This window comes from Notamacropus eugenii, chromosome 5 (genome assembly GCF_028372415.1).
Source record: "Notamacropus eugenii isolate mMacEug1 chromosome 5, mMacEug1.pri_v2, whole genome shotgun sequence".
NCBI classification, from domain to species: Eukaryota; Metazoa; Chordata; class Mammalia; order Diprotodontia; family Macropodidae; genus Notamacropus; species Notamacropus eugenii.
The window spans coordinates 412,670,227-412,686,286 of record NC_092876.1 but is presented as its reverse complement, the minus strand read 5'-3'; the positions used below and the strand labels follow the sequence as shown (position 1 = coordinate 412,686,286).

Here is a 16,060-nt window from a genome sequence, read left to right as displayed (position 1 = left end):
TGATTTTTCCTTTTTGTTCTGATTCCTCTTTCACAACAAGACTAATGTGGAAGTATGTTTAATATGATTGTATGTATGTATCCTATATCATGACTTCTTGGGAAGGGAGAGGGAAGGGAGAAAGTTTAGAGTTCAAAATCTATAAAAGTGAATGTTGAAAACTAAAAATAAATAAATTTAATTTTAAAAATAAATATACCCTATTATCATCAGGGGTCATAGTAAGGACTGTGAATGATTCTATTTTATCTTCATAATCTTAAGGCAGGAATGAAAACATAGAGGAAGAGGAATACACTGGACAAGAAAGGTTGGAATGAAAAGGAAGATTAGAGAAAATTATCTCAAAATCAAGGTGCCCAAGTAAACAGCTATACAAACAAGGAAGAGGGAATGGGGGAATTGCTGGCATTTGAATCTTATGCACATTTGAGTTGGTCAAAGCAGGGAAGAACCCACAAACACTCAGTTGAGTATACAAATACAGGGAAAGGGGGAAAGGGAGAAAGAGCCATTAGAGGGAAAGAAAATTAAGAGGGGTTATTCATAAACAGAACAAAGTCTTAAAATGTACAAAAATAATTATATAATATATTATATAATAATTATGGCTCTTTCTGAGGTATCAGTGAATGAGAATGAGGGAGTGCCATCAATTACAGAATGGCTGAACAAGTTATGATATATAAACATGATAGAATATTGTAGTGCTTTAAGAAATTATAAGGGGATGGTTTCAGAGAAAGCTAGAAAGATTTATATGAACAGATGCAGACTCATGTGAATGAAACCAGAAGAATGACTAATACAGATAACAACATGGTAAAGACAAACAACTTGGAAAAGAATTGAGACTTACATCAGCATAACAACTAACCACAGTTTCAGGACACTAATGATGAAACACACCACCTGCTTCCTGATAGAGGTGAAAAATACAGAGTGCAGAATAAGGCATTTTTTAAAAAATTTGTTTTGTAAACATTAAAAAATAAAAATAAAATAAAATAAAAATAAAAAAAATATTTGTTTTGCTTGACTACATACATTTGTAACAAGGGTCTTTTTTCTTCTCAATGAGGAAAAGAGGAGTTGGAGAAAAGGGAAAGAAAGTGAATTTTTACAGATTTTTTTAAAGAGAGTCAGTATTTAGGATTGGTAAATGTACATCACTGTACTTTGTACTAATCAGACTATATCTGTAGTATGACATTCAGTTCTAGACATCACATTTTAGAAAGGACATTAATAAGCTGGAAAGTGTCCAAAACAAATTAACCAAGATAGCAAATGGACCTTACTATTATGTGAAGATTTGTTGAAGTATTCAGAATGATTAAACAGGAAAAGAAGTTAGGAAAGATGTGTTAGCTGTCTTCCAATATTTGAAAGGCTATCACATGCAAGAGGGTTCAGAGGATTCAGAGTTGTTCTGACTGACCCTAAAGGACAGATATCCTTGAAGAGCAATGGTGGAAACAAAAGACAAAGGGACAAACTGATTTAAATAATTAAGTTCAAACTTCCTACCCATTAAAAAGCTAGAGCAATCTAAATGCAGAATGGGCTACCTCTAGAGGTCATGGGTTCTTTCTCCTTGGAAGTCTTCCAGAAGATGCTAGATGACCACTTGATGGGTATACTACAGTAAGGATTCTTATTTAAGTGGGTAGCATTCAGACTAAATAGCCTTTACAATCCTTTCCAACTCTAAAATTATGTGGTTTTGATTGTTCCTTCTTTGATATCCCATCCTATCTTAGTTTTGCGACACTCATGGTTCCCTTCTTAAGGTCCCATTTTCTTCAGCCAGCTGGAAATTGAACATCAAACTGAATTTATCCAAATATGAATTCATCATCTTCCCACTTTCCTAATCCTCTAGGGCTCCTCTAACTTCAACAAACTATAATGATTGATGGTCATTAAGCAACTACCACACAGAAGTGGTAACACTATTCTTTCAACCATCTAGACCTCAAAGCTATTAGTCATCTTTGACTCTTCCATCTAACTCCACATACATTTTCCACATAAGTCCTTTGTAATATCTCCTGAATCCATTCCGTCCTAAATGTTTCTTTCTTGTCACATCCTATAATTGATTCTTCTTCCTCTGTAGAATTTTTTGTTTTGTCTCTTTTTTATTTATCTTTTTCTCTTTACTTATCTATTATTGATAAATGATATATTCTTAAAATTATGATTATATTATATTATGTATTACAATTATGATGTATTATATATGACAATACAATTTTAATATCAATAAATATCTATTATTTCTCTATCCTTCATACAACTAACTGATACAACTAATGTTTTTATCTGATTATACAAATCTGTTACTAAAAAATCTTCCATGGTCCTTCACTTACTTCTAAATGACATGTGAGAAACCCTAAACTCTGAGAATATTATAAAATCTATAGAAGCAAGATGTGTTACAGCTATTCATTTTATAAAATGAAATTCATTTGGATAATTCCTTTAAAAACAAGGATCTTCATCACTTTTGTACCTAAAATACCATGTGTTGCTCATGTTATTTTCCCTTCTCTTTTCTTTTAGTACAATATAGAAAAGGCTATCGTGGATAGTGGCACCACTCTGTTGCATCTGCCTCCAAAAGTTTTCGATGCTGTGATTGAAGCAGTTTCCCGCACATCTTTGGTAAGTGTGATCATAAATGCTTACCATTGTTTTTTCAGGGAAAACAGGAATTAATTTTGTAACTGATTATGTGGAAATTGGAAACCGTGTCTATAGGTGATTCTTTTAGATTTTTTTTTACCCTCACTGTTCTTTCTCAATAATCTGCTTATCTCCTAGACCCAAAAACTTTCTTTTATTGCAAAGCAAAACTGTTAAAAAAAAAAAACTGACACAATGAATGCATTTGACAGCTTAGGCAGTGTTTTGCACTTGTAGTCAATCATCTCCCTAGTGAGAGGAAAGAAGCTTTTATCATTAATCCTATGTAATGATAAAATTTGATATGCACATTTAATATGGATAATCATATCTTTGATTATTTCCTTTTCTGTTATCCTTGTCATTGGCTACATATCATTAGAAAGGAAGAGACTTGGGGTAGAGGACACAAATAATAAATTTTTTTCAAGTATTTAAAGGCTATTATATGGAAGAGGAATTCATTTTGTTTGGGTTGGACTCTAGAGGATCCAACCAAAACAATGCATGGAGGTTGCAGAGACAAATTTGGACTTGATATTAGGGTAAATTTCCTAGGAATTATTATTGTCCAGGCTTATTTGAGCACCAGAAAGTGGAAGAGGTCTAGTGGAGAAGGGAGTTTAAAAATAGAATAGAGGTTTCAAAAGATGTACTGGAAAAGGTCAGAAGAGGGTTAAAAAATAAGTCCTTGTTAGGAGTATAGCTGAACTGAACAGGGTTGAAAATGAAAGAGGTATCAGAGGAAAAGAATTTTTGCCCTGGCAAACACTAACTCTGAAACACAGAGATTAGGAAAAATACAAAGAGAGTTTCTTCAGAGAAGAATCCCATTACTGGACTGCGGCTCTAGATGGATCTTGAAATGTGCTAGATAAAAGGGGAAATGAAAGTGAACTGAATATTAAGAAGGTAAAATCACATACCATTTGACATTTTTATCAGTGACTTGGATAAAGGTTCATGCTCATCAAATTTGCAGAGGATTAAACACACTCTAATAAGATGAAATCCAGTGGGGATAAATGTGAAGTCTTACACTTGGATACCAAAAAAAATTTAATTTTATAAGTACCAAATAGGAAAGACATGGTAAAATAGCAGTTTATCTAAAAATGATCTGGGGATTGTAATAGGAACGCAATATTAATCAGCAATGTGAAGTGAAAACCAAAGGAGCTTAAGTTATTTTAGACAACATTAAAAGAAGCATATTTTCCAGGAACAAGGAAGAGATAGGCCCACTGTACTCTGCTTTTATCAGAATATTGTGTTCAGTCATTCTTAAACTGAAGAGTGTCTAGAGGAAGGCAAGAAGGATGATGGAAAGCTTTGAGTCTATGTCATATATAGATCATTTGAAGGAACTGGGCATGTTTAATCTGGAGGAAAAAAAACTCAAGAGCAGACATGATAATTTTCTTGAAGTATCTGAAGGGCTGTTAAGTGAAAAAAGATTTGATTTGCTCTCTTTGATCCCAGAGACAGAGTAATGGATAGAGGCTGAAAAGACTCATGTTTAGACTTGATGTCAGGAAAAACTTCCTAGAAATTGTAATAGTCTGAAAATGTAATATACTGTCTCCCAAAGTGATAGCCTCCCTCCCACTTAGAGATATGCAAACAAAGATTAGATGACCACCTCTTGAGTTTAGTATTATGGGAATTATTTCCCTGAATAAGGTAAACTAAATGAGTGCTGAACTCCCTTCCAGCTCTCAGTTTTATAAATCTACTCCAAAGCTGATAGGTGGTAGACCACCTCAAGGGTTATGGAGTGAAGAAAATCTAAGCAATTACTTTGCAATTCTATCAGAGGGAATTATCAAGAATGTAGTTTTCCTATCTTGTCTACAAAAGGACTGTGAAAGACTGAAAAATTTCTCACTGAATTCAGTAACCATTTACATTTTTACACAATTGTGTATAAATTGTAGATATTTTAAATAATACAAATAAAAATTTAAATAATATAACTAAAAATAAATGAATGAATAAATAATAATTTAGAAAATCAGAGATAAGAGTAATATGCCCTTTGGGAAACTGAGTGTGTCACTGTAGGAACAAGTTTTCAGTTCAAAAGTCTATCAGCAAGTCTGATCCACTGTAGCATGGAGATATGGGCTTTGGTTAAATTAAAATAGCACCTATCTCACAGGATTGTTGTAAAGATCAAACAAATGATGGGGTAGAGATGACTTCATATATCCCTTCTTTTGGACCAAGCTTGGCAATTTTATAATTAGATGCTATAATTTTATAACATTCAATTTTAATTATTTTATTCTTGTTCTTTCCATTCATATTGTTGCAGTCATTGTGTATATTGTTTTCCTGGTTCTTATTATTTCAGTGTGCATCAGATCACAGAAACCTTGCTGTGCTTCTCTATATTCATCACATTCACTGATTCTTATAACATAATAATATTATATTCCATTCATGTGCCACTTTTTATTTAGCCAGTAACTGATGGTTATCTACTTGATTCAAGTTCTATGATACCACAAAAAGTAGAGCTATATTTTGTCATTGACTCTTGGGGTATATGCAAAGCAGTGAAATCTCTTGGTGAAAGGGTTTGAGTGGCATAATGAAAAGAGCTCTAAACTTGGATTCAAGGAGACATGAATTCATATTCCATCCTGGATATTGACTAGCTCTGTGCCTGAGTAAGTCATTTAACTTCTGGTGGCTTCACTTTCTATTTGCTTCAATTTCCTCCTCCATAAAAATGAGGATAATAATAGCACTTGCCTCATTGTCTTTTTGTAAGGATAGAACAAAATAGTATTTGTAAACCTTGAAGCAATTTATGAATTTGTCTTATAGAATTATTCCTTCTTTGGAAATGCTTACATTATTTTCATGTTCTTTGCCTGTTGCTTGGCAAAATTAGTTTTAAGATGAAACAACTGATAAACATGCAGATCCTATAATACACTGCCATGTAGTTCAATTAGAGGTTTTATCAATTTACTCAGCTATAAGACTTTTTGAAGGAGATATTCTGCCTCAGTAATAATTACTTTAATATCCTATAGAGCAAAACTGTGAAACACAGGACAAGAGTGGCCTAATTAACATGAAAATACAATTGGGAAATATATAACAAGATAAATAAAGATACAATAAAGCATAGAAAACATTATGTTTTTAAACTAAGTCAATTTGTGGCCTGTGAGAACATGTTTGGATTAGTGGCCCTGCTTCTATGTAAGTTTGACACCGCTGGTCTAGACTGGTAGATTTTAAAATCTATATACATTACTTTCTGCTGTAGACTAAAAGCAAACTATTCAAGGTATGTCTATACTCACCTTAATATTAATTGATAGTTGAGATAATGCAGATAAATGATAAGGTAATAAATTTAATCAGCTAATAAATCCTCAGTTGTACCATTTGTTTTTCACATTCTCCCTTTTTTCCCCTTAGATTTCAGAATTTTCTGAAGGATTTTGGACTGGTTCTCAGCTTGCATGCTGGAACTATGAAGCACCTTGGTCGTATTTCCCCAATATTTCCATATACCTGAGAGATGAAGACTCCAGCAAATCATTCCGTATCACGATCCTGCCTCAGGTATGAACTTGAATTTTTATTCTGTTTTCAATGTGTAACTCCAGTTCCAAAGCCCATTGGTATGAGACTTGCTCTTTGTTAGTGTAAATGAAGATCTTTCCCTGCATGAGGAACAGGGAGGCATTACTAAAAGCAAGAAAGCTCTAGCCTTCTTCAGTTTTCTTCAAACTTCCTAGTTTTAAGTCACTTCAGAACCTGCAGTATTACATTTCTGGCTTCTGGCTTAAGAGGGATGATGGAAGAGGACAACCTTACTTCAAGTTGATGAAAGAAGATTCTTGGAAGAAATAAGAAAAGCATGCAGTCTCCATTATATCTCTGTCCCCAACGAGCTACAGAAGAAATGAGGAGTTTCCCCTTGGGTGAGCCCTTGAGTTCTCTCTTTCTCTCTCGGTTGAACTGAGTTATCTCACCCCCAAAGGGAGAGCTTCTTCACTCTGCATTGTCTAATATATATTCTCCTGCTCTTGCCTTCTCTGATTTCTGTTTTGCTGTAATTTGGTTAAATAGGTTTCTTTGCTGTTGAACATCATGTATGTTCATTGTAAAACTGTTATTTAGTGGGAAAGTTGTCAAGTCTTATATAGAAAGCTTGGGGTCCTCTTGTCCAATAATTAACAGTATCAAAAGTTATATTGACTTGAAAATAGCATCCCCTGGCCTAAGAAGAGGAGATGATAGAATCCTAGCCCAGTACCCCTCTCTCTCAGGAGAGCAGATTGACTTCTAGTCCAATTTCCTGTTTTCTCTCCTAGCAGAAATTAAAGCATCCCTTCAGGAGAGAGGGCAAGAAAGAGAAAAGAGGATAGAAATGTCTTCTGCTTCCTTTGGTGCTACACAAAGACACCGCCATGCCATATGTGGGGGTTGGGCCTCATTACATATGAGCCTTCAAAACAAATGTAATTCAGCTCAATAAATACTTTCAATTAAACAAACATTTATCATGTCCACCATGTGGCACTATTTTTAAAGCACAATCAAACCACAAAAATAATAGGAGGCACCGAAACCTGAAAGGTACATTAGAGAATATATAGTCCAACCCCTCTCATTTTACAGATGCAAAAACAAGGTCTCAAGGTAGTAAGTAATTCAATCACAGCCCACAGAGGTAGGAAGAATAGAAAGTCTTCAGTGACCCTCTGGACTAGGGAATCTTATTTAAATTCATCCACATAATGCTAAATTATGCATATTGCTTTCTCATTGTATTAACTCCTAAGATGACCACTTCTAATAAGTGAATCGATTATTTTTACATTTGTAATTGTGATCATCATCAAACTTATTTTTCTTAGACCCTTGGGGAAATTCTGATTTGTTAGCCAGCTTTAAAAAAAAATACTTCAGATCCATAGGCATGTACTGAATTTTCTGCATCACCTGGTGACTGTAGGAATACTTCGAAATTGCTTATTATATTTATCTATGTGTTCATAGATCAGGTCACAAGATTCATAGATTTAGAATTAGAAGGATTATTAGCCTTCACTATACAATATTCCTGAGGACAAGAACTATTTAATTTTTGTCTTTAAATACTTATGGCATCTAGCACAATGCCTTGATTGTGGTAGATGTTTAACCAATGGTTATTAAATCTAAGGGGCAATTATTCCACTGCTGTGGATATCCCATTCAGTGGTGCTGATTATAGTCCGGTCATGATCTCATACTTCAATATTTTCTCATGCTCTCTCATGTCATTTTCTCCCCAAAGCCTCAAGAGAAAATCTACTCAACACAGTAGAGAGCTTAGCCTAGATCTTTTAATAATCTCTTAGTATCAGTCTTGTCACTATTGAGTAAATGACTTACTTTTATAAATATATGAATATACTGAGAAGCAGAATTGTTAAAGAATTAAATAAAATAGAGAGTCAACACTGTGTCATGACCTTCTATCATTTCAAAGCTGAAGAAATTTATACAAGAGATAGTGATAAATGTGTTTCAATGGTATAGGAATTTGCATTATTTAAATCTCATGTCTTAGAAGAATAGACTGTCAAATAAGTATCTAATATCCAATATGAAGTATAGTTACATAATAAAGAATAATGTACCAAAATCTTGCATAGAATCCTGGGTCTGAAGTCAGGAAGAGTTGTCTGCATAAGTTCAAATCCTGTATCAGATACTTACTAGCAGTGTGAGCCTGTGCAAGTCACTTAACCCTGTTTGCGTCAGTTACTTATCTGTAAAATGAGCTGGAGAAGCAAATGGTAAACCATTCCAGTATCTTCACCAAGAAAACCACAAATAGGGTCATGGAAAACACCTGAACAATACCACCAAAATCTTAGAAAGACATTGCCAAATTATGTAAAAACAAACAAACAAACAAACAAAACCCCTCATTCTGGCAAATGAAGGACTTGCTTATTAAAAGGCATATCTTAAAAGTAAGATAGAATGTATAAGATTTATTGTATATGTAAATGTGATTGCTTTATCTCAGTTAATTTGCACAACTGCACAAGTCTAAGAGCAAATTATTCAAGCTGGTACTTTGTCATGCTGGTTGTTAATAACAGACTTTTGAATCATATGAGCAGTAAGATGGAGAACTAGACAATTTTTCTGATTCCTAAAACCTCTCCAACCTTTCTGAAATTATGTGTCAAAGATAAAGCAACTTCAGATGTCTCCACGGTGCTGCATACACACAATACAAAAAAAGGTTAAGAAAAATGAATTGATGCTCACTGACCTTGAGTTCCCTCAGCACTTCTCCTTCAGCTCCCATACTGCTGCTGCCAACAGCCAGGATGCACTAACACACACAAGGACCAGACACAGGTATACTACAAAACTCACACCTACATGCTAGTTTTCCCTCCTTTTTTCCAGTACCATGGAGACTCCAGCTTCAGGCTGTAGAATTTTGTTTGGGCTGCAATAGACAGCCAGTGCTACTGTAACCCTTTAAGAACTACATCATATAGTGCCAGTGCTACAAAGTTCAGAACTGCAAGTGCCAGGACAGATAGGACATTTTTGGTGTGAGTGAGTGAGTGAGTGTGTGTGTGTGTGTGTGTGTGTGTGTGTGTGTGTGTATGTTGGGGACTATGTAGTACTCTACTAAATGGGGGGAAGGAAGCCAGCATCCAGGTGGGGTCAGTTTTGACCTTTCAAGTCACTTGAGGCTAAAATGTGTAAGCTTGAACCCCCAAGAAAACCACCACCAGAGGCCACAGTGTCAGAAAGTAAATGGGGGGAAATTAGGGGTGGTGGAGTAAGACTGAAATTGCCAAAGATCTCAGGAAGAAGAAAACTCATAAATCTTGAACATAAGATGAATCAACAGGGAAAACATGAACAAAGGAAGGAAGTATGGCATCTATGAACGAGCAAAGCAAAAGAAAATGATCCAGTATTGTATGACAGAAGACCCTGTGGAATGTGAGGAGAACATGAAAACACAACATACTGTTCCTAGGTGGCTCAAATGATAAATGAGAATTTTGAGAGCAGCATTTATGGACTGTACAACATAAATAACAGGCAAAGGGGAAAAACTGGAATCTGTGATGGCAAAGTCTTATCAAAGAAACAGAAGAGAAAATAATAGATTGAGAATGCAAGGACATAAAAGTGAAGCATAATCCAGAAAAAGAGAATCAGAAAACAATAACATTAAAAGAAAATACTCTGTACAGACTTTTTTTGTTTTGTTTTCTTTTTTTCATGGTTCCTCCCATTTGTTCTAATTCTTCTACGCAACATGACTAACATGAAAATAAGTTCAATAGGAAGTATATGTAGAGCCTATAGCAGATCCATGCCATCTTTGGAGAGGGGAGGAGTAGAGGGAGAAGGAGAAAACTTAAAATTTATGAAAGTGAATGTTGAAAACTAAAATGAAATCAATTAATTAATTTTTTTAAAAAGAAAAGTAAATATCCTCTATACAAGCAAAAGATCATGAAGACAGATGTGTAGAGACAAACTAAGGATCATAGTTTTTCAGAAGAGTATGACAGAACAAAAAACCTTAACACCATAATGGAGAAAATAATAGAAGAGAGTTGCCCAGAATTTCTGAACATAGAAAATGAAGTAACAATTAAAAGTATTCCCATATCACCTCCAGAAAAAAGGAGGGAGGGAAAGGCTGCATAATCCAAGACTCATAGTTGTTAAATTTAACAATTCAGTTCAGAAACAAATTCTACAAGTGATCAGGAGAAAGATCTTCAAATACAAAGAAAATGAAATTCAAATAATGAGAGACTATTCTGCACCCGACAAAAAACATTTGAGGGAATGGAATTCATTGCTATGAAGATCAATGAATCATAGAGTGACCTAACATGCAAGTCTGAGCTTAACTATCCATGAAAAAAAAGTTAGACATTCAGTAATGAGAGGCATTTAAAGAATTGTTAGGAGAGAAAAAAACAAATGCAGGAGGAACGGATAAATACAACAGCCAAGGGAGGCAGCAGCAGAATCACTGCAGAGATGAGTAATCAATTTCTTTCTAAATATGCACAAGGGTGAAGTTGGAAGTCTGTTGGAGATAGTAATGAAGAAGAAGGCATGGGACATCATGGACAGAACCTTTTGCCTACAGACAAATCAGTGTTTTAAGGAGGAGGTTGTTGTGTTTTATGATACTAAATTATAACTTAGGAGTGTACATGAAAAGAGGAGAAGTAAGGATTTAAAGAGAAAAGAATAAGGTAATTTGTCAGAGTCAAAATGAGGGTTCACAATGAGGGGAAGGTGAGCGCAATGATCCAAGACAATCCAAAAGGACTAATCATGAAGCATACTATCTACCTCTGGAGGGAGAACTGATATTCTTTAAATACAGACTGAAGCATGCTATTTTTCACTTTATTTAATTATTTTCCTTTTATTTGAGACTTCATGTACGAAATGACTAATATGGAAATGTTTTGCATAATTTCACATGTGTATCATATCTGATTGCTTACCATCTCACAGACTTGGAGGGGAGAGAACAAAAGAGGGAGAACTGGAATTTGGAGCTCAAAATTCTTAAAGAAAAACAAATGTTTAGAAAATTGTTTTAACATGCAGTTAGGGGGAAATTGTGTATGTATGCATGTACGTGAAAAAGTAGTTTCAAACAGAAGAAAAGAAGAGCCTGCTGGGGAGTGGGTAAAGAAGAGGAATGAAATAAAGAAGGAGCCCTGCTTTGGTTGGTAGGAGGAGGTACTATGGATGAATATTCTTAATGGGTAAAGAGAGATGGTCTATGCAGGGACATCAGTTAATTAATAAACATTTATTAAGCACCTGCTATGTGTCAGGCACATAGTTGAGGCCTGGGTGATTTAGTATTTGAAAAGTCTACATGTCCCACCTCAGTGGCCAGGGAGAGAATTAGAATTCCTTGGGGTAGCTGGAGCCTGGAGAAGTAGAAAAGCATGAGCTTAGGGAGAGTTTGAGGCAAATGGAGAGAAAAGGTAATCGGGGAAGGTAGTATCAGTGGTGGGCTATATTTTGAAGGGTATGGTAAGGTAAGGATTCTACCTTGGGGCAGTGTCCTCTCTGACACCTTTAATAATTAGCATGGTTCTGGGAGTGAGACACAATGGAAAAAGGAAATCCATAGGACAAGCTGTACAAGACAGTGTTAGAAACTGCCTAGGAGGGATTGTCTAGTATATATGTATAGCTTGGAAGGTTTGATGGCATGAGGAATACCAAGAAAAGCAAGATACTTAAAAATTATGGGGGTCATGTATAAGAGAATGAGGGTCTAGTGTAGAAAGATAGAGAGGATAAATAATGAAGAGTGAGAGAGATCTTCTATGGCAAAAAACACAAAAAAAGAAATGAAATTTTTAAAAATACTAATAAACAAGACTAATTGAAGGGGAAGAAAGAAAGAAGGAACCTACAGGACTAAATAAAGAGGGTAAAGAATTATTTTAAACAGAGAGAAGCAAGAGAGATAATAAGCAAAAAGCACTAATAAGCAAAACCCCAAAGGGAGAGAGGTAGCAAATGAGAAGAGTGGATCAAGGATGAGGAGAAAAAGAGCCAAGGGGAATGACCACCTTAAAAAATGATTAAGGTAAAATAATTGAAAGAAATAGGATTGTGTTAAGCTAAAAAGGAGGAGAAAATGGTGGAATTTGAAAAAATATTAGAGGCAGATGGAGGAAAATATAAATCTCACAACTATAAATGTGAATGGATTAAGCTATCTAATAAAGTGAAAAAGAATGACAAATTGGATAAGAAAACAAAAACTTACCATTTATTCCCCACAAGAAACACATTTTAAAAAACAAAGACATTCACGCAGTAAAATTGAAAAAAGTGCTGTTATGATATGTTCTAAATGGAACTACAAAAAAAATACATATTTTGCAGATCCTATGAAACTTTTATAAAAACTGAGCATCTCCAGGACATAGAGATATGGAAAACAAATACTAAAAGACAATAGGCCATAATGCAATAAAATAATAATTGGCTCAGGGATCACAAATAAATGATATAGATCTAAATTTATGATGTATTTAATAATCAAATCCTAAATTCTAATTGCTAAAGAATAAATCATAAAAACAATAAATAAGAAAAACAAAATGATAACAATGAAATAACATTCTAAAATATCTGGAATACAGCTAAACCAGTCTTCAAAAGGAAAAATATGTCTTTACAAATATGTATTAACAAAAGAAAAAGTGGATTAATGAACTGCATATACATTTTTAAAAATTGGAAAGCCAACAAATATCCATATCTAAAATAGATGCAAGAGAAATATTAAAAATTAGAGGGGAAATAGATAAATGAGAAAAAATAAAGAGAAGTGATAAAACTAAAACTTGTTTCTTTGAAAAGACTAATAAAATTTAAAAACCCTAATTTAAGTGAAATGAAGAGAGCAGATATCAATAAGATAGCAAAGGAGTGATGTGAAATCACAACAAAACAAGATTTTTAAAAATAATCAGAACATATTATGTATAGTCATAGTATAACAAAACTGAGAGCTCAAAAGAAGAGGAAAACCTTCAAAGATATAAAATGCCCAGATTATCAGATGACCAGATAGAGATCTTAATCTAATTTCAGAAAAGTATTTTAGTTATAACTATAAAGGAATCACGAAAGAAAAAACCTCCTGGTTCTGACAGATTCATAGGCAAAATCTATCAAACTTTTCAAGAACAGTTAGTACCCGTACTTAACAGATCATTTTCTAAAATTGAGAAAGAAAGCACATAACCAGGATCCTTTTCTGAGACAAATATAGTTCTAAACCTAAACCAGGGAAGGAAAGAATATATAAAGACCATAGTCTAATATCATTTTTTTTTTACTTTTACTCATAAATTTTAAACAAAATCCTGTCAAATAAACCACAGTGATTGTCTAAGAAAATCATTCATTGTGACCGAGTGGGATTTGTACCAGGGATGCAAGCATATTTCAACATTCAGAAAATTATCAACATAATCGTATTAAAAAGAGAAAAATCTAAAATCCAAAACTGCAAGGTCATCTCAATAGTTGCAGAAAAAGCCTTTGATAGATCATAACACTTAAAAATCTACAAAATATAGGCGGAGAGAGAGCTTTAATATTATGTCATCTGTCTAAAGCAAAAAAAAAAGTAAGTATCATCTGCTATGGAGATATACTAGAATCCTCCTCGATAAATACAGGAGTAAAGCAAGGATGGCAACTCTCCACTATAATTTGTCATGGTTCTGGAAATGCTAGCAGGAGCTATACTAGAAAAATAAAGGAATATAGACAGGTAAATGGAAAATAAAACTATTTGTGTTTGCGAATGATATGATGGAAAATCCTAAAGAATCAACAGATACTATTGAGAATATCATCAGTAAAGGTGCAAGCTACAAAATAAATCTTCCATATAACTATATTTCTGCAAAATAGTAACAAAACTCAAGAAGCAAAATTAAAATGGGAAATTCCATTCCCTATATTTCACTGCAGAATGCATAAACTATCTCAGTATCAACTACCAGAGCACATAAAAGACTTGAATAGATCCAGTTATGAAATATTCCTTAAAAAATTAAATTAAAATATCCCTTCAAGAATTAAAGAACAAATTAAATAGAGGAATATTCAGTGGTCATGTCTATGTCAATATAACAAAAATGACAATACTACCAAAATTAATTTATACTTTAATGCTAGACCAATCAAATTGCCATGGGAATAAGTTATAGAACTTGTTAACATAATTACAATGTATTTGGAAATAGCTAGTTTGTTTTAAAATGGAGTAGACAATTATTTTGAAGTGCAAAGAGAAGGCCTAAAATATACTTTTGGAATGCCGGATAAATAAATTTCAAAGGCATTTAAACATGGACAAAATATAATAAAATATTTCCAGTTTTCCATTGACATTCATCTTATTCTGCACAGGAATTTTCACGTAACAGAAACGCAAATAGATATTTTGATTGTGTGAGCTCTCACAGCAGTCTCTCTGCTATCCTTCTGAAATTCAGAGTACTTTGTTTCTTAGGCAGTTTCTGTTGTTTTCTCCTTCATTCTTAAAGAGGACCATGACATCAGAGAGGTGATGCCATTATATGCATGCTAATTGGATTTAAGTGAGGGAGAGCTGTGCAAAATCACCACCCTCACTTTCTCTTCCAGAGCTATCTGGGTCCAGTGGCAAGATATAAATCAGGACAACTGGAGATGGTTCCCATTGTTGTACAATGACTATGTTTGTGAGAAGGGAACTTGTCCTTTTCTGGGTAGATAATAAATAGACTTTATCTTGAAGATTTACTTGGGATTACCTTGGGAGTGAGGCAGAGGTAGAAAAACATCTAGAATCCAATCTGGCTTCCTAGATTGTAGGGCATGTATGTTCCCCCTAAATAGTAAAGGCTTTCAGTGAGATTGCTAAGCAGATATTTCATGTACCTTACACAAAGGATCACTGAAAAGAAAATTAATAATTGTGATTGCATGAAATTTATGTACAAATGTATATTTATATATACAATGTACATTGTTTGTGCAATGTACAAATGAGTACAGTGCAGTTAAAATTATGAGAAACAATTAACTGAGAAAAGATATGTAAAGAACTGATTCAAATTTATAAGCCATTCCCAAATTATAAATGGTCAAAAGATAAAAATGGTCAGAGTTCAAAGGGGAAAATATTCTGCGCTACTGATAGCCATGTGGAAAAAAATACTCCAAATCACTAATAATTAGGGAAATTCAAATCAAAGCAACTCTCATGTTCCTATTTGGTTGCTAAAAGATGACACAAAGAGGAAATGACAAATTTTAGGGGGCTTATGAGGAAACAGACTTTCTGATGTACCATTAGTGTAGCTGTGAGTTGGTTCAGTCATTCAGGAAACAACTGCGCCACCAAAGTTATCAAACTGAAAATACACATTGATCCAACTATGTTACTATGATGCTTGTACCCCCAAAGAAATCCAAGAAAGAGGAAAAGGACCCATGTGAACTAAAATTTTTACATCCGCCCTTTTTCTAGTGGAAAAACAAAAACTGGTAACTAAGGGGATGACCAAGTGGGGGATGGATAAACTAAGTATGGCATACAAATGAAATAGGATATTATTGTGCCATAATAAATTATTAAATGAACATTTTAAGAGCAAACTGAAAAGATATCTGTAATCTGATACAGAACACAGTGAGCAGAGCTAGGAGAGCAATTTATAAAATTTTGTTCTAAAGAAAAACATCTTTGAAAGATGAGAACCCTGAAGAATGCACATGACCAAGCATAATTCCAGAG

The 16,060-nt window shown here is 34.0% G+C and overlaps 1 protein-coding gene across 1 annotated transcript in view; it reads left to right on the top strand.

Moving 5' to 3' along the window:
• BACE2 (beta-secretase 2) overlaps positions 1–16,060 on the top strand; it is a 124,356-nt gene that overhangs the window by 76,489 nt on the left and 31,807 nt on the right. The window contains exons 6-7 of the mRNA XM_072614781.1: positions 2,572–2,673; positions 6,136–6,282. Of these exons, the coding sequence (XP_072470882.1) occupies positions 2,572–2,673; positions 6,136–6,282 (249 nt within the window). The remainder of the gene's footprint in view (positions 1–2,571; positions 2,674–6,135; positions 6,283–16,060) is intronic.